This window comes from Amphiura filiformis, chromosome 3, assembly GCF_039555335.1.
Source record: "Amphiura filiformis chromosome 3, Afil_fr2py, whole genome shotgun sequence".
Lineage (NCBI taxonomy): Eukaryota > Metazoa > Echinodermata > Ophiuroidea > Amphilepidida > Amphiuridae > Amphiura > Amphiura filiformis.
The window spans coordinates 66,550,837-66,576,572 of NC_092630.1; the positions used below are offsets into that span (position 1 = coordinate 66,550,837).

Genomic DNA, 25,736 nt, shown 5'->3' on the forward strand with positions numbered 1-25,736 from the left:
TTCGAAGCGGGAGATGGTAGATTTCCTTTCTCATACAAATGCATGCTCCCCCGTTATTAAAGCTTGTACCGGATTAAAAATTCAGATATTTTGAAAAGAATAAGGAATTGAAACATAGAGCAAGTACTAAAATCAGAGCTTTTATACTTTTTGATATATCATATAATATGACGCTAACTACCGTAAAATGGGGTAACTTCGGTCAGCGGGGTAACTTTGGTCGGTCAAATAGGGCCTATATTTTTCTAAATGGTCATATTTTCGTACAGCAATATTGTTTTTAGTCATATTTGGTGTCAATTTGTTAAGAAATATGTTTGGAAGAAATAATAGTCGCTCATGTCCAATTTCCTTGAAATTTACGAAAAAAGCGGGATTTTTGACCAAAAATGAGCATTTTTTTACATTTTTTTCAGAAAAATAAAAATCGATATTTGTGAGCAAGGATGTGTGCTTGATTAATTTTGCAAGGGGTCAAATGTCACAAAAAACAACAACTTGCCCATATACAGCGAAGATCAATTTTTCTGATTTTTTTTCTTCATGGAATGTAGGCCCTCTCTGACCAAAGTTGCCCCAAATGCGGGGTAACTTTGGTCAGGCTATTTTTAACCCCTAGGGCACCCTTACAAAATTATTAGAAAATCTTTTTCAACTTCAAGGTGTAGAAGGGAACCCTAATGTCATTAAAAAAAAGAGTTAATTAGAAATATAATTGGTTTTGTTTGGAAGCAGTGGTTTAAAAACTCTGAAAAGTGCCCAAAGTTACCCCATTTTACGGTACCGGTACTTCATCTCATATACCAACAGCACAGCGCCACTACGGGTCAATTACCTATGTGAGTGCCCCTGTGTTGTGTGCATACATGTAGTTAACAATAACTGCATGATGCCCCCAAAAATCAGGTCTTTTATGGGGAAAATGTATAATCTTCAATATAAAATGTCAAAATTTTCAATTGATCGTCCGTCGGCTTGTGACAGCCTACATACACTTCAAGTACATAGCATTAGATTTAGAAAGTTTACTTCGAGGACTGTTAAATATCAAAACTTTAAACAATATCAAATTTTAATAATTTGTCATTAAATTTGTATCGCGAATTTAAAAAAAAAATCAGAATTATTTAATACCAGAACATGCCAGAAGGAGCCAGCAAAGTGACATACATTTTTAAAATTAAAACTAGGCCTATATTATAATATATGCAATCTCGTATTCGAACCGTCGACCTTCGGATCACAAACAAACATGCAAACAATTTAACCTACTGATTATGCAAAAAATTTAGAAAATGAATGAGCATTTAAAAAACCCACATCTCATTCAGCTAAAAAGAGAAAATAGGCCTACTCATGCACTATAGTGATTTCCCCGGTAACATCATTGTCATGTGACGTGTAGGCAGGACTTTTTAAGAAGGGTGGGGGGGGAGGAGGAGAAAATGGGGAAAAGTTTTCTCACAGGGTCCCCTTTACCCCTGCAGTAGGCCTACGCACTGCGCTGGAGCAACTGAGTTACGGCTCCTTTGTCCATGACCATAGGGTCAATGACCACCATGGTTACCATGGCAACAATAACCACAATAATAATAACAATAGCGACTCGCGTCATCAAGAATTTTTCTTCGGGGGGCATGAGGGAAATTAATTTCCGGGGTGGGGCAAAATCAACAACTTTTGCGCAAAATTGCCGCAAAAAGTGGAACTGTGGAAATTTATGTAATTTTGGGGGTTTGCCTCAAAACAACTAGTACTAGGGACCTACAACAACAACAACACTACCAACAAATGTAAAAAAAAGTACTATACTTTAGGCTTTTAGGCCTACTGTACGAATAACAACATATTGATATATATGCCCGCGCTCGCAACAGGGCTCGCAACATGTATATAGACCGATTGGGGATCCCAAAAATTTGGCATGTGCAAGGGGGGGATCTTTTGGCAGGCCGAGAGGGGAGGGGGGAAAGTGATTTTTGGAGGCCGAGAGGGGGGGGGGGGGCAAGCGATTTTTGGCGAACCGTTAATATATAAACTTGATGCTTTATCCCGTCAAAAGGCCAGCGATTTGCAAACCCAATGATTTTCAAGTCTTGGAGTAGGCCTACTACTAGTACTACTCTATTTATCTTTCATGGTGTTAAGGGATCTAAAATGAGCGTATATTGCGTTTCGACAGTATTTTGTGTGGGACATGAGAGCACCTCAGACCTATCGAATTGCATTCTGAATACGAAGCATGTCTTTCTGATATCAAATAATTTTCATTTTTTGAAAATCACAATGTAATACAAATTTTATGACAAATTATAAAAATTTGATATTTTTCAAATTTTTGATATAGGGCCTATAACAGTCCTCGAAGTAAATTATATAAATCTAATGATATATTCTTAAAGTGTATGTAGCAGGGAGGAAAAGCCGACGGTCAATTGAAAATTTTGACCTTTCATATTGAAGATATGGATTTTTTCCCCCAAAAGACATAATTTTTTTTGGTGTTTTGGGAAAAAAATCCATATCTTCAATACGAAAGGTCAAAATTTTCAATTGATCGTCGGCTTTTCATCCCACCTACATACACTTTAAGTATAAATCATCAGATTTATAAAGTTTACTTCAAGTACTGTTAAATATCAAAAATATCAATTTTTAATGATTTGCCATAAAATGTGTATTAAATTGCGAATTTCAAAAATCAAAAATATTTGATATCAGAATGACATTCTTCGTATTCAGAATGCAATTCGATATGTCTGATGTGCTCTAGTGTCCCAAAATAAATACTGTCCAAACGTTCATACCCCAGCCCTTAATGTTTATGAAATGGCCGTATAGTTATGATTATGAATAGCACTTCCACGGATGGACTAGCTTGGACTATTCTTCATAATTATTGAAATAAATAATAATTTATTGAATTATTCTTCTTCACATGAGTGCCAATTATTGCTTTTACTGTAGGACTACTTCTTTAGACTGAAATATTGAATTATCGATTTTCTAGCCAGAAGATGACTTGTTCCGGTAGCTGGACGTTGTTCTCAAAATATTTTGGAATTGAATACTATTTTATCACTGTGCTATTTTAAACTAAAGCAAGGGACGTCATCGTGATAGAAATGCACACGAACTTACGAAGTACCTGAGACATATCTAAGAATCCACAGTTTGATATCTCGGCAGATTTTACCAGTATAATCATACAGGGACCATCGACCATTCATCAGGATGTGATTGCGACCTCTACCAAAAACCATTTCCTGAAAAGTAGATTATGCCTTTCATGGGATACACACACGAAGGAAACAACGTACCGGAACTCAGTGATCGCATTGAGCCACATTCAACACACCACGGCACTGGACCTCGAAGTTTGAACCGTATTTTTATAGGCCTACTACATGACAATTTTTTTGACAATTTTTGAAGTAAATGTCATGACATATCAGAGGGTCTGTCATTCATGTCATCGAACATTTGGATTTTATACCAAGAACGGACAACCTGACAAGAGATCAGAGAAGATTCAGAAGAAACAAGTAAGATCATTTCAAAGTCCACACCGATGCCCCGGACAGATGTGTACTGTACTGATGATAGGGGTTTCATGATTTACACCAATTCTCGTCTAAAATGTTCACCACCTCCAATTCTCAAGATGGGTTATGTTGTCGGCAAAAGGGACAAGGAATACAAGACCCCTGTCACTGTGGAACATGTTGGTGGAAATGTGGACTACAATTAGGCACTGCTTTCCATTTTGTGCTACTTATGTTTGGTGAGTTTGTTGTTTGTTAACAACATCATAATCATGTTTAGGTCTAGCTCAGTTCAATCGTGTAAACCTTCGCCACTCCTTTCCCCTTAAATTCCCCATGAAAAAAATGCATGTTAAATTAAAATTCTGGGCCTAAATATTCTCACGCACGTTTGTGCATGGTGGGAGAAAGTGTCGGTATTCTTAGAAGCAAAGGTTATTTTATGGGTCAAATGTTTCATACAATACACAGGTGGTAATATACTGGCAATGACCTTGGAAATATAAATTAAATGTTTTGGACTCTGACGCTCAGGACATAGTCGGCATACAGCCACACTATTTTAATAGAAACTATATTTTAGTAAATCATTTAAATAAAAGGCTCTACAAAGGCTTGAGCAAACAGTAGGTCCTACAGAAAATGTTCCAAATTGGATTGGACAATAACATACATACATAGACATGTAGGTAGTATGTTTTTCCCCGATGTTTTTGCTAAAAGGCCAAGTAAAAAAAATAACATGTATATCGTCTGGACTTTTTCGAAAATCGGTGAGGGGGACCTTATTATTTGTTATATTATGTTAGTTTTTTACTATTCATTTCTGTGTAAAATTGCAATTGCAAAGTGTGTCAACACATCATAAAAATGGGGGAGGCCCTGGCCCCTAATATTTTTGTTATTTCCCCAAAGCCCTACCTGCCTTGAAGAGAGTGTTTTCAATGTGTTTATTTATGATAACTAAGAACTTCTTAACATGTCTTTTTATTACAACAATTTTAGAAACAAAGTAAGGGAGCAAAGAAGAAAAATAACAAAAATATTTGAAAATCTCCAAAAATCGGTGAAAAACACTACCATTAAAATCGTGATAAGACATGAAATGAGAGGCCCACCGACCGAGCCCAAAGGGACAATTGGTGCACCCCACATAAATATATGAAAATCATAACAATGTTTCATGAAATACTACCCTTTACAGACAACAAAAGGACAAATTAAACAAAGTAAAGAATATAATAAAATATAATTTTCCACACTCCTCATATTAAAGACCCGGGTCAATATTCAAATAGAAGGTATGACACCCACCCGAGTGGTGTCAAATGAAAGAGAAAAAAATTGAAGACTATTATAATAGATCCTGTGTCATATAAATTATATCTGGGGTACCCAAAAAGGTGGTTTTGTTACATTTTGATGTGCAGTTGGGATTTCAAAACACTGTCTCTTGATTATTCCTTCGCTTAGAAGATTCAATTAGGTCTTAAATTGAGGGTAATTTAAGTAACACAAAGGTACCCCAGGTTGTGACACAGGACCAACTTGGTTCAAGACAGATGGCAATCAACTGATGATCCTGCTGGTGAAAGCACAAGACAACTGCCATCTGTGGTCTTTGTGTATATTTCATTTTTACCTTTATCTCAGTTTCAAATTTGCCGCCTTTGGCCCCTTGGACCAGATTTTGTCACATATTGTCCCCAGGACTGGACCCTGCCACCTGGCTGCCTACTAATTTTATTATCTGAACATAAATTTGTTTCCAGTCAGAGTCAAATGACTTGATTTTATTTATGCGTATTTTGTATGTATTTAATTATTTTTGTTCAATTTATGTTAAGTCTATTTGTTATCATTGTTTATTTATCCATTATTGTAATGATCAACTATGTAAAATTTAAAAAATATATTACCGTACCGTATGCTCCACGGGGATATTGATTTTGGATTGGGTAGGGATGTGCAACTGGCATTCCGAAAAACACACCTCGAAATATACAAAAATTTGATGAAAAAGGAGGCCCAACGCCCAAACTTATTTTTCTATTCAAAATTACGGTAAATTTGCTAATTTTGCTAAAAACAATAAAAAATCTGCACGTTACCAAATTTTGGAGAAAATGTTGATAAAAAAAAAATCATTTTTCTAAAAATATTCAGTATATCCACCTTTCCATTAATTACATTATTTTGCTAAAGGAAAGGTATAATATTTTCTTCAATAAAGGACTAGCTGTAGCTTGACCAATTTGAAATGTAGGTTAAGTTGGTGCCATGAGTACTGACAAGATAATAATTAATGTACGTGTATTTTATTTACAGCCTTTTTACCATACATTGTACACCAGCTATATGGGAGGCAATATAGTCTGCCTGGATGTACTGTATGTGATTTGGTGCTTGACTAAGCGGTTACCACACCATAGCTGAACCATGGGGCATCGACAGTATATTGTTGGTGGTATATCACAGGGGAGGGGGGGGTTATAGCTTCTTGGGATTTCTAGATATGAAAAAGACCTAAATTAGGAACATAGGGTATATTGATGATCCATTGATTTTCCTTTTCTGGTGCATTGTGGGATAGAAAAGGGGGCAAATCGATCGCTAATTTGCTCCCTTTTCTATCCCACAATGCACCAGAAAAGGATAATTAATGGATCAGCAATATACCCTATTGACCGACTTACAAGGATGTGTGAAAGCTCTGCGAGTAGTACATGTATGTGGAGTCCATGCGTGAGTGCAATTTTTTACACTATCAACGCACTCTACATATAATTTCCTAACCATATTGGCTGCTTTTAAAAAAGAGTGAATGCAATCTTGTTAGTGTGCATGTCATAAACAGATTCAAACAAACAAACATGAAAGAACAAAACATCTTGCTGCTGCAATTGGTAGTGGCGTAGCATCATAGCGGCACAGGGGGCGCGTGCCCCCCAATCGATCTGAAATTGTAAATAATCCCATAGGAAAAACGGCTTGTGCTCCCCCAATCAGATCCGGTGTACCCCCCAATCATGGTCAGTGCCCCCCAATGTGATGACCCACGCTATGCCACTGGCAATTTTTAAGGGTACATAATATTATAATGATACTATAGTTTTAAGGTAAACTTGCATCAATGATTTATTTGCAACTAGCGGGAGACCCGCGCTTCGCGCGGGTCCCCGCTAGTTGAGTAAACGGGAGCGGTTAGTAAACGGGAGTGGTTAGTAAACATGGTAAACGGTGATGATAACCGGGATGATAATCACGGTGTCTTGGTGTAAATTATTAATCCAGTATAGTAATGATCATGTTAGCTTGATAAACATAATTATCCAGACCTGTGATAATGTTGGTAGGCCTACTCACTCAATCCCTCAGATTACTTTTGAAACAGCTCGTGACAGAATGATTGATTTCAACTTTATCCCAACAAACATAAAACATTAAGGTTAGTAGAGGTTGCTAGAAAACGTTTCAATTCCGGGTTATAATAGTATAAAACATGTAAGAAACATGTTTAAAAGTTGCTGCAAAACATTTTAAGCGATTCCGTATTGTTAATAGCTAAACCTATATCTTGCCAGGATTTGGGGCCGCAGAATTCCTTAAATGTGGACTTTCACCCACCCCCTACCTTTGCACAGTTAACGACTAATTCGGTCCCTGTTGGCTACATGTTAACATTCCCTCTGAAAAGTGGACTTTTTTTGCAAATCTGTCACCCAATGACCCCCTTTTGCATCAGCTTACACCCAATGATCCCCCGAAATGGCTTCAAGGTGTTTACTTTGACCAAGTTTTCAATTCTGAGGGACATAACCCCTGCACGGTAGCGACACAATGGTGCCGTGGCCATTCAAGAAGGTGGCGGAAAAAACTTTGAGTGTGCCCACCTTTCCCAAATTCCTGGATCCGCCACTGTGTTACAGAAGAAGTCAGTCACGTACACAGGCCTACGCGCGGTATAAGCCAACATTAAGTGCGTCCATACCATGCGCGTAAAGCGCGTGAAACCATGATGCCGTAGTGCGCGCAGAGTGCGTGACTCGCCACTTGACGTGTTTGCTGTCATGATCTGACCCATAAGGTTATTGACCTCAACGGCCTAGCAACTGACCATTTTTTTTGTTATTTCCATAGTGATTAAATAGTTTTGCAAAAATGAACGTCAGATGGTTTAATGGCAATATGTACCCGATCAATGTACGAATAAATCAGAGCTGAAAGTCAAATCGTCTCGGAGCCTGCTTCTGGACAAGATTTAGCGACTTCCTTTTATTTATATAGATGGAAACGATTAAAAAAGGGTCATTGGAAAACAGTAGGGCGACAACTGACAAGAACTGACAAAGTCAAAGGGAACATTGGGTGTGAAATTTGTCTGAAAGAGCAATGTCTTTAAAAAATCACACAAGTGTCCTGGGGGTTCACTCGCATACTAAAGTGGTACCCATGCTGTCACAGCATCTCAAAATTCGATCCTAAATGGCATATTCAGGGGTAGCAAATTTCACCTCTTATTGGCATAAGATATTATAAATTTTACCCCATTAATGGCACAAGACACTAAAACGGACCTCTAAATGGCTTAATGTGTAATGACAATTTTCTCACTTATGAGAAAGAGAATACACTGGACCTACATTGATTCATTTTCTTGTTTTGGTTTATTACTTTTTTAGCAAGAAATTAATGGATAAATCGGATCCTTTCCTGAAGCTGTTGTCGATGCCCATGGGTCAAAATTTGACCCTTTTTCAATGTTTTTTTTATGACAAGCACACCAAATAATATCCCAAGTGACACCCCCCCCCTTCCCCCACGGACAAGTGTCCCCCATCTCACCTACCCCAGACAATATTCTTACAATAAGTTATAAATATGCATCCACACCTGACATTTGTGGGGTCCATACCTTCTTTGGATATTATAAAGGACCTAAAATAGGAATATTGACCCAAGTCTTATAAGGAGTGTCACCCCCGGTGGCAAAATTATTTTTCTTATTATACTCTGTACTTTTTTCTCTTTCATTTGACACTACTCAGGGGGTCATACTTTTCAGCATTTCAAGATATGAAAAGGACGCACAATTATGAATATTGACCCAGATCTTTTGAGGAGCGTCACCCCCGACTGGAAAATTATTTTAATATATTCTTTACTTTCTTGCCTTGGCATTTCGAGATATGAAAAGGACCCAAAATAGGAATATTGACCCGGGTCTTATGAGGAGTGCGACCCCCGGTGAGGCAATTATTTTTATTGTATTCTTTACTTTGTTCTCTTTCATTTGACACCACTCAGGGGTACATACCACCTTGGCATTTTGAGAGAAATAAAGGACCCATATGAATATTGACCCAGGGCTTATTATGAGTGCCACCCCCTGGTGGGAAAATATTTTTATTATATTCTTTATCTTTTTTCTTTCATTTGACACCACTTGGGGGATCATACTTAGTGGCATTTGAGATATGTCCATTTTAGACCAAAAGGTTTAGTCTGTAAGTAAGATACACTTATATAGGCTGATACCATTTCATGGTTCAGCAAAAAGAATAAAAATTCCTTTAAAAGGAATAGGGCGAGCCAATGAACTGTCAAGATAAAGGTGTAGTTCCATATTGCAGTATTACTTCGATTTTCACTTGTCATCATTAGCAGAGGAGTGAAATTTTGATTGAAAGAATTAAACTAGGAAGGTTGGTGTTGGAAGTTATCTAAATGACGAAGAGACCAAGGAGAGCAATCAAATTAGGACAAAAAAATTTAAAAAAACCTACACCATAGGACTGTACGGTAAAACATGTACCAGCAGGCTACTTTTTAGTCACCCCACCTTTGTAGGACTACACAACAAAAAAGCCCTCCACCATAGGACTTTACGGTAAAATATTTAGAGGACTAAGCCAATTAAACATTGAATCCAAAACCATTATGTAAATAAGATAATGGCCATTAAAATGGGCTCACAGACATGAGTTCATTATTATGTAAATGAGATGTTCAATGTTTGCATGCGATCTCAATAAAAATTCCCTTTAAAAGGGAAAGCCAGCTTCAATGCAGAAGAGGTCTTGTAATTAGTTTGGGTGGAAGCCGGAAGGCATTTTCAGTATCACGCTTTTTTAGGATCCATCATGTTTCATGACAGTCCACCAAACCATCAATGATGAGAACATGCACACAGAAGAAGCAAACCAAACATTAACTCCTATAACTTCCTGTCAACTCTTTAATTCATTACTCCACACTGTCTGTCTTTTTGTGCTTTTCTGCCTTTTAGGCTACCCTTAGCTCATTATTAATATTAAGAAATACACTGCAGTTTTTAGCTAATTGGCTAAAAACTGCCATCCTACTTGCCTTATACATGCACATTAATTTTATATTAATTAGCAATGTATACTTACTCTAACACATTATAAAATTATAAATACTGCTCACTCCAATCATGGAAGTAAGAATGTCTCTTACTTCCATGCTCCAATCTTAACTTTTAAACTTTTTGAATGTGTTGGTTGTTAGTCCGATACTCCGGCGAAGCTATGAATTCTATAGTCTGCATTGTGTGTTTTCTCTTCAATCATTTTGTTGAATGCCATAATAATTATTTAATAATCAACATGATCAAATAAAAAAAGGTGGATTCACTTTAGTCATTTTATCAGTTATAATTGATAGAATTATACAATAATTCATTTGTTTACCTACCTATTTATAATACATGTCACATGTGGTATATTGTTCAATGTGCCTACATGTATAAATTATGGCCATATCATAGATAGGCCCTGAAATTGAATCGGATTTTTCCGTTCAAAAACAAAACTGATGTTTAAGAAATCAATTATTTCATTAATGACATTTTGAGTCATTTTTATCCATAAAACGATACAGGATATAGGATATTGTTACTTTGACTTTTACGTCCATAAAGGTTTTAATCATAGACCCTGGAAATAGGGTCTATGTTTTAATCATGTAATATCAATACACTCGCATCTCATGCTGTGCTGGTCTCCAGGAGGTCTGCAAATGTAAGAAAGCCTGATTATAAACCATATAGATTTTATTCGTTGATATGCTGTGGAAATAATTATAGGCCTGGCATATAACTTTTAATGTCATATTTCCTTCAAACCATAACTTTTGAAGACTCAGTACACCGGTCGATCTTACCGTTTCCGATGTTGATTAAGATACTTCTTGCATCGATCCCGAGATGCGGAAAAACCAATAGTCATTTTGTCCCACATAAATGAATAAATAACAAAAACCCCGATCCCCGGTGGACTCACCCAAAAGGTGACGTCACACCATCTGATCGTCCCTTATCCTCCTTGGTCTCCGACTGACACAGGCGTGCCTATCGATTGTTCATAGCACTGTGTATCAATTTCTCGACCAAAGCGCGAGATATCTGATTGTAGTTTCACACCTTAGGTAAAACCAAACCGGTATTGTTCGACTGAGGATAGTTTTGACGGCATTTTCTGGCGAAAAAGTGACAAAAACGATCCAAAACTTAGCTACATATCGTGCCTCCGTTTGTATACGGGACACACGAGCAATTCAAAATGGCCGCTCGTTGGCGCCATTCATTTTGTTTCCCACGTAAAACAACCATTGCAGCCTGTAAGTTACAATAGATGTTTGTACATACACATTGTATTTCATGTACGGTAGGTTATTGTTGCTATGTTAGGGTGATTACTCTATCGTTATGTCTTCATTACCGTCCGATAAGACGAGTTAATCAGATATTCATACGGTGGGGATTGGTAGGGACCCGTCTGACATTTTAGTAATAAAGTTAGCCAGTCCTTACTTTACCACTAACGTTAGCGACCAGCCTCCGTGCTCAGGTTTGCTTACTGGGCTTGAGTCGGCGTGTTGGGGGGTAGTGCCCCCTCCCTTTTCTCCTCGCTTCGCCTCGGCCCTGTCGGGCTTGCCCTTCCCTGGTGACGGAGCGGGACCCACACCCGCTCTGTTTTCACCCACAGGGAGTGCTCACGATCTTCTAGATGTCTTTCTTTTGCTTAGGACTCTCCGAGTTCCAGCTTGACGATTGGGATAGGCTCCGTCATCGCCATAAGACGAAGAAATCTACCAAGGGCACTGGTAAGGTCGATACGGTGGATTCTGCTGTGACAGCCCCTATGGGTCATGGCAGGTCTGCTTAAGGGGCTCCGGTCCCCGGACAAGCAGGCGGTTCCTTCGGGGACGGCTAGCGCGTCCAAAGGCTCAGCAGCCAGCGAAAGCACTGACTATACGTCGGAGCAAAGTAGCAGGCAGCAGGCGGTAACCACCAGCGAAAACCCTAGCGGGTTTTGCAGCAGGAGGATACCAGTCGATACGGTAGATTCTGCTGTGAACCACGCATACAGCGGTACACAGCCGGGAACCCTCACGGGTACCCATGCTAGTACCGCGCCGGAACCACGCCAGCACACAGCTTGATCCCCCAAACAGGGAGCGCGGTGTGGCGAGGGTACAGCGGTCCACAGTTGGGAACCCTCACGGGTACCCACGCTGATACCGCACCGGTACCGCAGCACCGCTTTAGTCGCCACAGTCTCTGTGGCAACAAGGGGAGGCGGTGCTGGTACTGCAGTACCATGGGGTTACCCTGGTGGCGGATCCTTTCAGGGTCAGCTGCCGGCTGGGTATGCCCCGTGGTACCCGCCGCAGGGTGTTTCTTCCACGGCCTAGCACCGTGGCAAGTGTCGCCTAGCGATGGCCACGCAGTACCAACATCAGCTGTTGACCAAGCCAGCCGGCATGGGGCTAACCCAGATCTTGATCAGGGTAGGCCCCGTGCTGCTAGCGCTAGGACGACGGCTGCGAGAGCATGCGGACCCAGTGGTGCCATGGCGGATACCTCAGGGTCTTGCGGGAGTACTCCCTCTTTTGCTGGCAGGTAGTCGGCGAGCCACCCAGTGGTTATGCCTTCTTACCCGCTTTCAGATGCCCGTCCTCAGTTACCGTCATCATCGGAGCATGATACGGATACTGTGGGCGAGGGAAAGGAGTAAGCTGAGTCCGGTAGTGACATCACTACAATCTCCTTCCCCGCTGCCCCGCGAGGGAGCAACAGCACTGATCTTCCTCCGGACACCCCCTAAGGGGGAGTCCATGGAGGAGGACCAGGGATCCTTTCAGTAGGATGCTCAGCTGCTGCTTCCTCACAGGGGGCCTGCACTCTCATTCCCGGCAAACCTCACGGGTAGATATCGTGGGGCTGTCGAGCTCAGTAGAGCTATGGCGCCGCGTGCTGCACGCTTCCTCTGCGATGTAACGCGGAGGACCACGGACCTACCTGAGGGGATCCGAGAGGGACCCAGATGTCGTCAAGCGTATCACGCGCAGACAACATCTGAACTCTTCCGCGAGGTGAGCCTACTAGCGGTGCTAACAGCTAGCCTCAACGAGAGCTCCATGGGCCTAGCCCATAGGGTGTCCACTCAGCGCCGGGGGGAGGGGCCTGCCACTCCAATCGCTCAACGCGATGGAAAGGCAGGGTCCTTTTTTTTTTTTTTTTTTTTTTTCTTCTGCGCTACGGTGGAGGACCGTGCAAGGAAGCTACCAACGGGAGCACTCTGAAGAAGTCGGAAACTGCCCTTACCATGGGTAGGAGCTCCGACTTCAGCAAGCCGTGCACCACCAACAGTACCCGAGCCCACTACCTCGGCAGCACCCATTTCTGGGAGGCGCAAGGGTAGCACAGGAACAGCTGGCAAGCCCCGAAGAAGAGCAAGCGCTCTTCCAAGGGAAGCTAGGCAGAGCATTCCTGGGGGCTCAGCGGTTTTTCCACAGGGGATCTCCCAGTGGACGACTGCTTATGGCTTTCACCCAGAGGTGGGAAACCATCTCTTTGAGCGCCTGGGTATGGTCAGTGGTGAGTGGGGGTTACAGACTGGCAACCCAGTCTCCCCACATTCGTCTGCACATTTCAGAGGTCCACAGTAGTGCCGTCAGACGGCCCCCAGCGTCGGGCACTACTGACAGGGATCACACAGCTTCTCACGGCGGGCGATTGTCCCGGTCTACCCCCGTTCTACGGGTGATCTTGGAGCCATTAGCTCCAAGGACGACCGGCGCCGGGAGCCCCATCCGGAACCGCAGGCTGTTGAACACGTTCTTCAGGCCCAAGAGGTTCAGAATGGGGAGGCTCGCCTCGGTGCTAGCCTACCCCAGCAGGGGCATGGGAACAGCATCGCTAGATCTCTCGGGCGCCTATCTGCATATGCCAATCGCCTCTCAAGATCGGAGGCATCTGCGCTTCTAGGTACAGGATCAAAATTACCAGTTTTGATACCGGCCATCCGGCCGTCCATCTCTCCCAGGGTGTTTAACACTCTTGGTCAGAGCGGTGGCAGCGTACCTGAAGCACAGGGGTGTCAACATCAGTTGCTACCTGGACGTTTGGCTCATATACGGACGCACTCCACTGAAGACTACGGGTCTCATGGGGTTGATAGTCCGTAGGGTGCGGGACCCTGGATTTTTGATCAGCTCAAAAAGTCCAGCGTGGTCCCGACGCAGAACACCACTATTTGTAGGGGCCCAGATCACCCTCACGGAGGGGTTCGCGGTGCTCTCACCCGAGCGGGTGACGAACATGGTGCGGTGTGCCTGACTCTTGGCCGCGTCTCGGGCAAAACCCGCTGTGGCATGGATGAAGGTGGTAGGCCTAATGGCCAGTATGGTAGACCTCGTACTGTACTGCCGTTTCTACGTTAGGCTTACCCAACTACACCTTCTAGCCTGCTTGCAGGCCCAGTCGTCACCCAATATCCCTCGCGGTTCCGTTGTCGGAGATCGCGCGAGAGGAACTCTGGTGGTGGACCCATCAGCCCAATTGACCCAGGGTGTCAGGTTTCCTGCTCCCCCGGTATGTCACGCAGTGACGACCATAGCGTCAAAACGGGGCTGGGGGGTCCACATCCACGGAGACTCCGTCTCGGGCCTATGGGGGTCATAGAGACAGAGTTTCACATCAACCTCCCTCGCTTACGAGGAGGTGATCGTGGAATCACATACCGTTGTCCTGACAGATAACGCAACCGTGGTAGCCTACCCCAACAGACAAAGGGACTCCGGGCCACCACGATTGAGCCTGCATGCACGACACCTGATAGGGTGGTGCAAGTTCAGGCAGATTACGATGAGAGCGATACACATCGCTGGCGTCACCAGCATCCTCGCGCACAATCTGTCACGAGGAAGGGTGTCGGGACCAGCAGAATGGTCCCTTGCTCCGCGAGGTCGCTCAGACGATCTTCAAGGGATGTACCACCCCTCGAAAGATCTGTTCGCATCTCATCGCAATCATCCACTGCCGGTGTACTGCTCAAGGGTCGCGTACCCCCAAGCATCACCGTTGACGCTCTGTCCATAGACACGGGAGGTAGGACAGCTGATGCAGTCCCTCCGATCTCACTACTCACGAGGGTGGTGGCCAAGATCGGGTGGGAAGACTGCATTGTCATTCTGCTAGCGGCAAGGCAGCTGGCACTCCCCGAGTACCAGATCTACTCCGGATGCCCGGAGCGGAGGTACCCAGTCTATCACTAGAGCACCTGCAGTTAGCTGCATGACCCTTACCAGGGAACGCGCAGCGGAGGGATACTTTTCATCAGAAGCTGTTTTTCTCATCGCCGGGGCTAGACGGAAGTCTACCCTCCGTACGTATAGCCAGAGTCTGGCTCCATACTACGCTTGGTGCAATGAGACAAATAGCTCTCCCGCTAGAGCCTCTGTGCTGCTAGTTCCGGAGTTTCTGACAGAAAAGTTCCAAGCAAGACTTCAGCGGGCCACTGGGGCCAGCTATAAGTCAGCTGTCCTCTCCATTCACCGAGGTTTCGAGGCGGGTCGACTATCATAGCCGATGGTTACCTTATTAGTCTCCGCCTCGACCGTATGTTCAACGAGTGTCTACCAAAAGGAAAGTGATCCTCCTAAGGGATCCCAACACAGTCTTAGATTACTTTAAGGGTCACCCTTTTGACCTTCCGTCAAAAGCGGCTTAAATACGTAACTCTCAAGATGGCTTTCCGGTTTGGCGTTGGCTTCGGACGGCGGTGCTGAGTTGCACACGGTCTCGAGGTTAGCTTCCGTGTTCACAAACACTGGAGCGACACTGTTTCGGCGCTCTGTTCTCGTGACTTCTGAACGGGCGCGGTGCATACCGACATTCGTCCCTCTCCAATCCCCAGGGTTGGGCAAGGTTCGGCTGAAGCCAAAGATAGGCTGGGGTGTCCGATAAGGCGCTGCAGCACTATTTCTTCCGAACACAAGCCTTGCGAGGACTCACGACCGCATTCATCACCCTTACAGAGCCTTTCGGTCCAGCCGCTGTCGCAATGGCTGGTCCAGGTGTTGGTGGGGTCCGGGATCGCGAAGATTTCGCGCCACGACTCACTCGACACGAGCTATCTCATCATCTTGGGTATACCATTCGGTTGTCCCTTGAGGAGATCTAGCAGGCGGTGTCCCGGAAGCCACCTTCGCCCTTCTCTACGATACTTCCGTTTACGTTAGTAATCAGAGACGGGCGGGAGGTTTACCGGGACGGGCGATCATAATACGGTGGTGTACGGGTACCAGGTTTTCAGACTATTCAGAATACTCAGCATGGTAAGAACCAGTGTCGCTATTCTTAACCACCAAACTTATTAAGTAAGGAGGTTTATGTCTGTGATCGCGTGGTCTTTTTTGTTTCTCGACCGTTGGGGAAAATATTTTCTGACCTCGCGAAAACCATCGTTACCCGCTCCCGATTCCTGATCAGATGCTGACCAATCTTGTCTCTCCATCCGTCGGTTACTTGCTAGATCGATCTTTCAGATGTTGATGCAAGAAGTATCTTAATCAACATCGAACGGTAAGATCGACCGGTGTACTGAGTCTAGTCCCAAACAGAAATGTTTGGTAGACTCATAACCGGTGCGATCTTACCTTTCCGATGTTGATTATCCCGACCCCGCCACCCCTACAAGTTTGGTCCGAGTAGGGGATCCCAAGTCGGATAAGGGATTTATCAGATGGTGTGACGTCACCTTTTGGGTGAGTCCACCGGGGATCGGGGGTTTTGTTATTTATTCATTTATGTGGGACAAAATGACTATTGGTTTTTCCGCATCTCGGGATCGATGCAAGAAGTATCTTAATCAACATCGGAAAGGTAAGATCGCACCGGTTATGAGTCTACCAAACATTTCTGTTTGGGACTAATTCTCACTCGTTTTCATTCGTTGAAACGGCCAAACATTCTCTTGTTTTCTTACAAATCGAATATCAGGTCTTGTATATATTTTCACCGTAAAAAGTTCCGCAAAGTAATTCAAACCAATGCTAGTACCCAGTATGGGAACAAACCAAAAGATCGATGACGTCCTATAAACGTAACTAGTTTCGTTTCTCAGCCGACCCCCCCTCCCTACCAGAAACGTAATAATGAAATGTTAAAAGTTTTGACATAATAATAATAATGACACATTCTTCAGACCGATGTTTTTGTACAAACGTAATCGAGTATTTTTACCCCCTCCCCCCTAAACGAATTCGTTTATAGGACGTCATCGATATTTTGGTTTGTTCCCTTAAATATCTTTAGCAAACAAAGACGATCTCCGAATTAGACAGCTAGCTCTTATCTGGCGAAAAAGGACCGCATGTTGACATAAATTAATTGACTGTGAGGTTGACAAATAAAATCGGTGTGTGAATAGTTAATTTGGTGACCGACTATCAGTTGGCATGGTAAATTAATCTGTTTACGCCCTAGTGGTACCTTGAGCCCAACGTTACGTAAAAACTGGCAATCATGCTTGACAAACAAAGAAATGAAAATAATCTGTTGCAACTTTCGGATTTGCATACAAGTAATTCTAGTTCTACAACAACAGGTTTTATTATTTCTTTTAATACAAACACATTGCTGCCTAAAATGACATTATAGCACTGATTAGATATCAAAATGAAGTAATAATTACAAATTTTCATGAACACTATCGCCTCTGTAATTTCCCCGGTAATTTCCCGAGTATATAGACAGCACGAATATTTTCTGCAACGCTGTGACCAATATGTATGTCAAAACCCAGCGCAAAGGGCGAGAAATGCTCTGCATTTCTCGCCCAAAAAGAGGAAACTCTTTCATATGGATCATGTTATGATAATTGAGTACTATACTAAATCTGTACTATATTATAGGTTAAAAGAAGATGGACATTAATTAGCAAACAGACGTGCACACATCCTGGTCAACTGATATCTGAGTCATTAGATTTTGTTGTATCCTAATTAGTAACCAGTATCTAGTCACTGTGGCCACAAAAAAGAATCATCACATGGTCTCTGTACACCTGGGCATGTTCTAAATGCTGTACATGTAGAGTGAACTATGGCCACTTAAAAGCCATATTGTAACATTTGCTTAGGAGAACGCCCTCAAAAGTTTTTTAAATTCTGGTTTTTACACGATTGTAATGTACTTTAAAGATACTCTGCAAAAATCAAGACTTTAGGTGCTGTAGTTTTGTCAGAATCCGAAATTGTGAATACATGTAAAACGCAGGAACCGTTGTTATGCCTCCACCGCGAGGCATACTGTTTTTGCAATGTCCGAGCTTCCGTGCTTCCGTCCGGATGCTGTATCTCGGGCATGGATGGGCGGATTGACTTCAGATTTTCAGGATAGGTGGGTCATGGTCAAAAACTCTGGATACTTTTTTTTGGGTGAGGTTCAAGGTCATATACTGAGGTCAAAGGTCATTTGAGGTCAAATTACTAAAAACTGTCGTATGGGCATGAAACTTGGTGGATACAGTCAACATTTTGAGCCAAATTTTTGGAAGGTCATTTCGGGGTCACCCAAGGGTCATCTAAGGTCAAATTACTAAATATTGTCTTATGGGCATGAAACTTGATGGGTACAATCAACATTTAGAGTCAATTTTTTGGAAGGTCATGTTGGGGTCATCCGGGGTCACGCAGGGGTCATCTAAGGTCAAATTGATAAAATTGGTTGTATGGGCAAGAAACTTGGTAGGTACAGTCAACATTTAGAGCCAAATTTTTGGAAGGTCATTTCAGGGTCATCTGAGGTCACCCAGGGGTCATCTACGGTCAAATAAATAAAATTGATCATATGGGCATGAAACTTGGTGGGTACAGTCAACATTTGGAGCCACATTTTTGGAAGGTCATTTCAGGGTCATCCAAGGTCACCCAGGGGTCATCTGAGTTCAAATTACTAAAAATTGTCATATGGGCATATGGGCATGAAACTTGGTAGGTACATTCAACATTTAGAGCCAAATTTTTGGATGGTCATTTCGGGGTCACCCAGGGGTCATCTAAGGTCAAATTAATAAAATTGGTCGTATGGGCATGAAACTTGGTGGGTACAGTCAATATTTAGAGCCAAATTTTTGGCATGTCATTTTGGGGTCATCCAGGGTCACCCAAGGGTCATCTGAGGTCAAATTACTAAAAATGGATTTGTACACATTTAAATCGCCCCATGGTGGAGGCATCCCATTCGACGCTTTGCGTCGAAAACCGCGACGTTTCTAGTTTTATTATTACAATGGAAATATTAGTTGAACACATATGCGATGTTCATAACATGCATAACACAGTACATAAAAGGCGTGCGGGACACACATCCACATCAGAGGGTCGTACCGTATTACCACTGCTGGAGTAACATGCATTGGCACCAGTTTAGTAAATTCCAATTTTCTATGCTTTACCTCACTTGTTCGGCTCAAAATTAAAAGGGGACATATCTGATAGTAAAAGCTAACATTTTATGGAAAATAACTACTACTCTATTTTTACAGAAATGTTTTAATATGGCTTTAAATGCCATAGTTGATTTTGGAGAAATAATGTTATTAATTGTGATGAACAATTCTGTTTTTAAACTCGTAATTGAAGACCTTAGTTAAGTGCCAAAATAACAGTTTCGAGAAAAGTGGGTTTAAAGTTATGAATTGTGTCTATTGACCACAAACTTAGTTATTTTTGTATAAAATTTGCTGTAATGAATTGATTTGGATATTGTACTTAATGTAGCTATTTTTCAACGATTTGTCATTTATTGATTTTTTATAATCAATAATCAGTATTTTGTACTTGACTACTTTTTCCACTAAAACCATGGGTCAGATTTAAACAATTGCATTTTTCACAAAATTGAAAGTTAATAATAGTTAAAAGTATACATTTTTTTAAATGCCCATATCGAGAGGAACAATTTGGTGTATCATTTATGCAAATCGGATGTTGTTGAAAATTTGACCTTGACCCTATAACTGCTAAACTAAGCACGTTAGATATGGCAAACTATATATTTTTGTAATCCTTATACCCTAAGGAATAATTTGGGACCAATTTGAAACAAATCGGACCATTTTGAAATTTTGACCCCACTTGACCCCTCACGTGACCCCTACTTGGAAGGGGTCAAATCGACCCAAATTTTCAGAAAAAAATGTTTGACCCCCAGTGACTTATAATCTGCCAATAACTCAATTTCGTCAAAATGGCACTTGACTACTTTATCTACTGGGGTCTTCAATTACAAATATTTTATCACAAGTATAGAATATTCAGCACATTTTAATCTACCTGTTAGTGTGCACCCCATCTCAATTATAAGTAGATGAACTTTGGGTTATTGGCAGGGATTTTGCTGTGAGCTTTGACAAAGATCACTCATTTCATTAGGGGGGGGGGGGGGAGACAGGTGGGTGGGAAACTGCCACATCCTCCCTAAATCTACTTCTTCCAGCTTCTAAAATGATGTGATACTACATGTTTTAAATGTTTAAACTCCTCAATAAAGATTTCACACAAAAATAAAAAACATGAAATGTTTTCAAAATTTATCAAAAGTATATAAAGCAAGGGCATGGAAACATTCCATATTGTAAAATATTAAAATAAATAAATTTTATTGGCAAACATTAAAAATTTTTGTCAACACCTTTAATACCATTTTACAGTGTTTTGCAGCAACTTTGAAAAAATATTTCAATCATTTTAAACCACTAAAACCTGACAACATTTAAACAACATATTTTTAATAACACCCATGTACATGTGCAGCAATTTACTATACTTCCCCGGGTGTACTTTCACTCATAATGAGTGAAGCAAAAAGTGGCAGATGGGGTTAACTCAGGAAAGCACAGAAAAGTCAATTCAAATCAATACATGGTATCATCAAGCAACATGGATCATTCAAATTCACTTCTAAAGTTCAGTGACAACAGACTGCCCTTAATTAAATACTGAAATATTTTGGCTTGTGTAGGCTCCTGTAGTAGAAAAGGCTAAGTTTGGGGTTAGCCTAGGTTAGGGTTTAAATTTTGGATGAGGCCTTGAATGTACCTAATTCAAAATTGATCAAATTTCATGATTGATTTTCAATTTTCAACTTTTGGTTGACTGAACTCTTTTGATGTTTGCGAGTTCGATTAAATCTTCGTCTTGTTATGCCTAATAAATTGATATTAGTCAAGATTGTTTTCAAAAAGTAATTCACATTTGTAACCATACAACTCCTTTAAAGATATCCTTCCTGTTTCCTTGACGATAGCCTACCCATGTTATATAAACTGGAACACAATGACCGAAGTGTGATATAATCTCATTAATCTGTATGTAGGACACCCATTACTAGCTAATGGTAATGGAGGCATAATTTATTAAGTGTATTTTTGTCACAAAGTGGCACTATTTGTAAGGAATTTGCACTTATTTAGAAGCCACTTGGGTGCTATTGTGGGTGTATTCACTGTATTGTAAATCAAGTGTGTTTATTATCTTCTGATCACTTTATTCATTACACCCACCCAACATTGGCGGAATTTATGTTTGATAGCATCTTTGATTTGGGCTCATACATACTGTTATTGTTATTGTTGCCAAGTTGGCATGAGCATTTGCTAGGACCTTTCACTTGCTGGTTAGTTATTTTTATGCAAGGCTCACTCAGTCATTTAATTAGGCAATGCACCAATCAAATTTGGTGTGGAAATCAGCAAAATTGTGCGCCTACACCTTTTCAATTTTAAAACTTTGACATCGCGTGGTGAGAGATGGCTGTTTGTATTCATGTTTTAAGGTCAATATGAGTTTGTTTTAAATAAAACCATGTGATTCATGCTTGATAATTGTTTTTCTAACATATAAGACATAATGTTATGATTGCCGGAGTGTTCCTTTAAGATTTTCTTGCAACATTTATAGGCAAAGGTGCCAGTCAGGTTAGAATTAATCATTAGGGTCTCTTTTTTCTATTTAACCTGGCTGGCATTTCTGAAAAGTAACGCGAGCTGAGATATTTGGGTTGAAAATGCAGTTTTTGTTATTTATTTCCCTTTTTTTAAAACCAAAAATGCCAAATATTAAAACATGTATAACTGATTGACAATATTATGTCACATGTTTATTCAATTGTCAATTTTCGTTAATAAAAAAAATGATGCAATATTTTGATGATTTTTTGGTGTTCAATTTTGACCAAAAAAGTTAATTTTTCAAATGGAATTTTTGAAAAAAAATTAAAATAGTTGAAATAAAATGTGTACCAATGCATTTATATGAATGTGTACATCAAAAAGTCAATCATGCCAACTTCCTGAAACCAAAGGTTTTTGACCTATGATCTCTTTTCAAATCGAACGATTCAAATTTTCAAGACCTTTATATTTAAACCGGACAAAGTGTTATTATTTTATATGATGGTCTGCTTCTCTTCCCAGCAACAAGCACTTTAAGTAAAGTTTACTTCGAAGAGCTGTTAAATGTCAAAAATATCAATATTTAATAACTTGCCATCAAATTTGTATTATATTGTGAATTTTAAACAAATCTATATATTATTAGATATCGGAAGGATATTCAGAATGCGATTTGGTGTGTCTCAGGCCCCCATACTGCAAAGATAGATGACCGAGCCCTTTATTGTGTTTTTAAAATTGTGTGATTGCAATCAGTGTTTACAGGACCTACATGTACCTGCTATTTATAATTAATTTACATTGGTCGTGAGACATTTTCGAGAGAATAAAATCATTACATGTTCAATTCGCCGGCAGATCCGCCATGAGCTTTTGTGGCGTGTGGTGGTGAACTCAACGACATGTAATCGTGGGTGCGTGCTGGTTCGAATCAGAACGGTTCTGATTTTTTCTCTCCCTTATTATAATGCCAGTTTGTCTGAGCACCATTTCCTTAAAATAGTAATACAAAAAGTAAGGTACGGTATGCTGTTATGCAATAATATAGTTTTGTTTAAAGCACCATTTATTAATAGTATTAATATTAAACTATAATCTAGTCAACTGGACTTACTATTTTTTGAGTGGGAAATTTTCACGTCCAATCCTGAACGCATCATCAGCCCTACTGATGTTGTGGCGGCAAAAGTTCATTGACCTGTGAAACGGATGTTATAGTATCACAGGTCACCACCTTTGAGTTGAACCTGAGAGGTATCTTCCTGATCTCTGAACTGTAGGCCCCGGCCAAGTTGTGACGTAGGCCGCCTCCCCTGTTAAGTGAAGGCTCCTCCCGTTTCACGTAAATCGCTTCCTTGACCCCTCTCTCAAACCATCTGCTTTCTCTGTCCAAGATTTTCACATCCTTGTTATCAAAAGAATGCTTTGTAATGTCCAAATGCGTATAGACGGCGGAGTCACCGCATCCAGTGCTGGCTCGTCTATGCTGGTACATGCGTTTAGCAAGCGTTTGTTTAGTCTCCCCTATGTACAGCTCTTCGCATCCACTGTCTTGACACTGAATCGCGTAAACGATGTTGCTTTGCTTGTCTTTAGGTTGTTTATCCTTGGGGTGGACTAGCGCTTGACGTAAAGTGTTCTTGGGTTTGAACGATACCGGTACCCCTTTGTCACGAAAAATCCGACGGAGTTTCTCTGAAAGTCCGGAGATGTAGGGATAGTGATGTTTCCTACCGCATGAGTCACCTCACCGTCATCCTGAGTCTTACGTGCGGGAGCGGTTTCACGGTAGATTTGGTCTGAGCGAGTGCTTTGTGAAAGGTCCAATTACGGTAACCGCAAAGGTTCAGTGCTTTTTGTAGATGTTCCCGTTCCTGTTCCTTTGCGTCCTCACTAGAGGGAATAGTGCTCGTATTATTACACCCAGTTTGTGCACCAATGGGTGGTGTGATTCAAACAACAGATACTGATCTGTGTGCGTGTCCTTGCGGTATACCGATATTTCTAGGCTGCCATCGCTTTGCACTGTAACCAAACAGTCTAGAAACGCAAGTTTGTTGTCTTTCAGTTCTTCCTGCGTGAACTTGATATGTTCATTGACATTGTTGATATGATCGTAGAAAGGGGCTAGTTGATCTTTACGTAGCTTCACCCAAGTGTCATCAACATAACGATACCAGTGCGAAGGGGGTACCAGCATACGATGTAAGGGCCAACTGTTCAAACTGTTCCATAAACAAGTTTACGACAATCGGTGATACTGGTGATCCCATTGCGCAACCATGGCGTTGTCTGTAGAACTTGCCATCGTAGACAAAGTAGGTCGTGTTCAGACATAATTCAAGAACTTCACAAACTTGATCAGGACTGAGGTCTGTGCGCTCCTTTAGGGTATTATCCTTCCTTAAGAATTCGCGAACACAGTTCACCGCTTCCTTAGGTGGTACGCATGTAAACAACGCTGAAACGTCATACGTTATAGGAAGATACCTCTCAGGTTCAACTCAAAGGTGGTGACCTGTGATACTACAACATCCCTTTCACAGGTCAATGAACTTTTGCCGCCACAACATCAGTAGGGCTGATGATGCGTTCAGGATTGGACGTGAAAATTTCCCACTCAAAAAATAGTAAGTCCAGTTGACTAGATTATAGTTTAATATTAATACTGTTTACTACCTGGATGAATGATAATCTTCACAAACGCACCATTTATTAACTTGATTTTCATTTTTCATATGGTCAAAGATTAGAATAAATGCAGTTTTTTTCTGAATATTGGCAAACCAATATAGTCACAGTGGAGCTGGGGCATCTTTTTGTTGTTTATATAGTATTGTTTTTGTTTGTCAACGTCTCCTAAAGAAAGAACTATGCCCCCAGAAATAAACATTTCCACAGATAATATACATGTACGTGGTGCCACTACTGCTCTTTCAAGGAGTGCAATGACTCTGAGACAATCTGATGTGAATTTTTTATTTTGTTTTTACATCCATGTACAGGTTTGATGATCAATGTAAACCAAGCAGCCACCCCATCTCCACCCCTCTTAATATCAGTAGATGAAGGCAAATCAGTGACATTACCATGTTTGACAGAGCTTTCTGAGTACTATCAGATTAGATGGTATGCTCCTGGTGATAGGCAACAACCTGTACTACAGGATAAACCACTCCGTGGCTCATGGTATGATCAGAACAGAGGAACAATTCATTCTAACACATCTTTAGAAATCTATTCAGCAAGTCATGATGATAGTGGAGTATATGTGTGTGATGCAGATTATTTATATAATGATGTACGGATGACCATAGAAATTAATCTGGATGTTCATGGTAAGTTATAACTAAACACATCCAAAAAAGAAAGACTGCGCTTGATTGATTGGATGGTCAGAACTTTGTGCATAATTAGAAAAGCAAAAATATTCAGAAGAACATGAAGAGAAATGTGTTAACTGCAACATGATATTGCACTTGTTTAAAAAGAAATTGAAATAATTGATCAAGAAATCAAAAAGATTGAATTCAAAAAGTTGCAGTGTGCTGTACTGTGTAAAAGGATAGGTTTGAATGGATATAGACAATGCAAAATGCTGTACAGATTGATAAGACTGTGGTCAGCAAAGTCAGTTACTATTTGATTGCAAATGCTGAAAGCGACTGGCATCAGGTGAATGGAATATGTTTGTCTATGTAATTTCACATTGTGTTATCTATTTGCAACTTTTCAACCCGCTTTTCAAATCGCACCAATGTTCATTCAATCATTAATTGTTCAATCATTAAGATATATTTTTACACAAGTTTTGTATTAGAAATTCTCCTCATGTTCATATCAATTTTATCGCTTTTACTTGAGTATGTTTAAAGTTATTATTTATACTTAATCAGGGGGGGGGATTTCTTTTTTGGAAGTGTTT

General features: G+C 41.1%; 1 protein-coding gene across 1 annotated transcript in view; it reads left to right on the top strand.

Moving 5' to 3' along the window:
• The first annotated feature begins 3,052 nt into the window (after positions 1–3,052).
• LOC140147448 (vascular endothelial growth factor receptor 1-like) overlaps positions 3,053–25,736 on the top strand; it is a 66,459-nt gene continuing 43,775 nt past the window's right edge. Inside the window, exons 1-2 of the mRNA XM_072169225.1 lie at positions 3,053–3,784; positions 24,817–25,149. Of these exons, the coding sequence (XP_072025326.1) occupies positions 3,640–3,784; positions 24,817–25,149 (478 nt within the window). The 5' untranslated portion in view covers positions 3,053–3,639. The remainder of the gene's footprint in view (positions 3,785–24,816; positions 25,150–25,736) is intronic.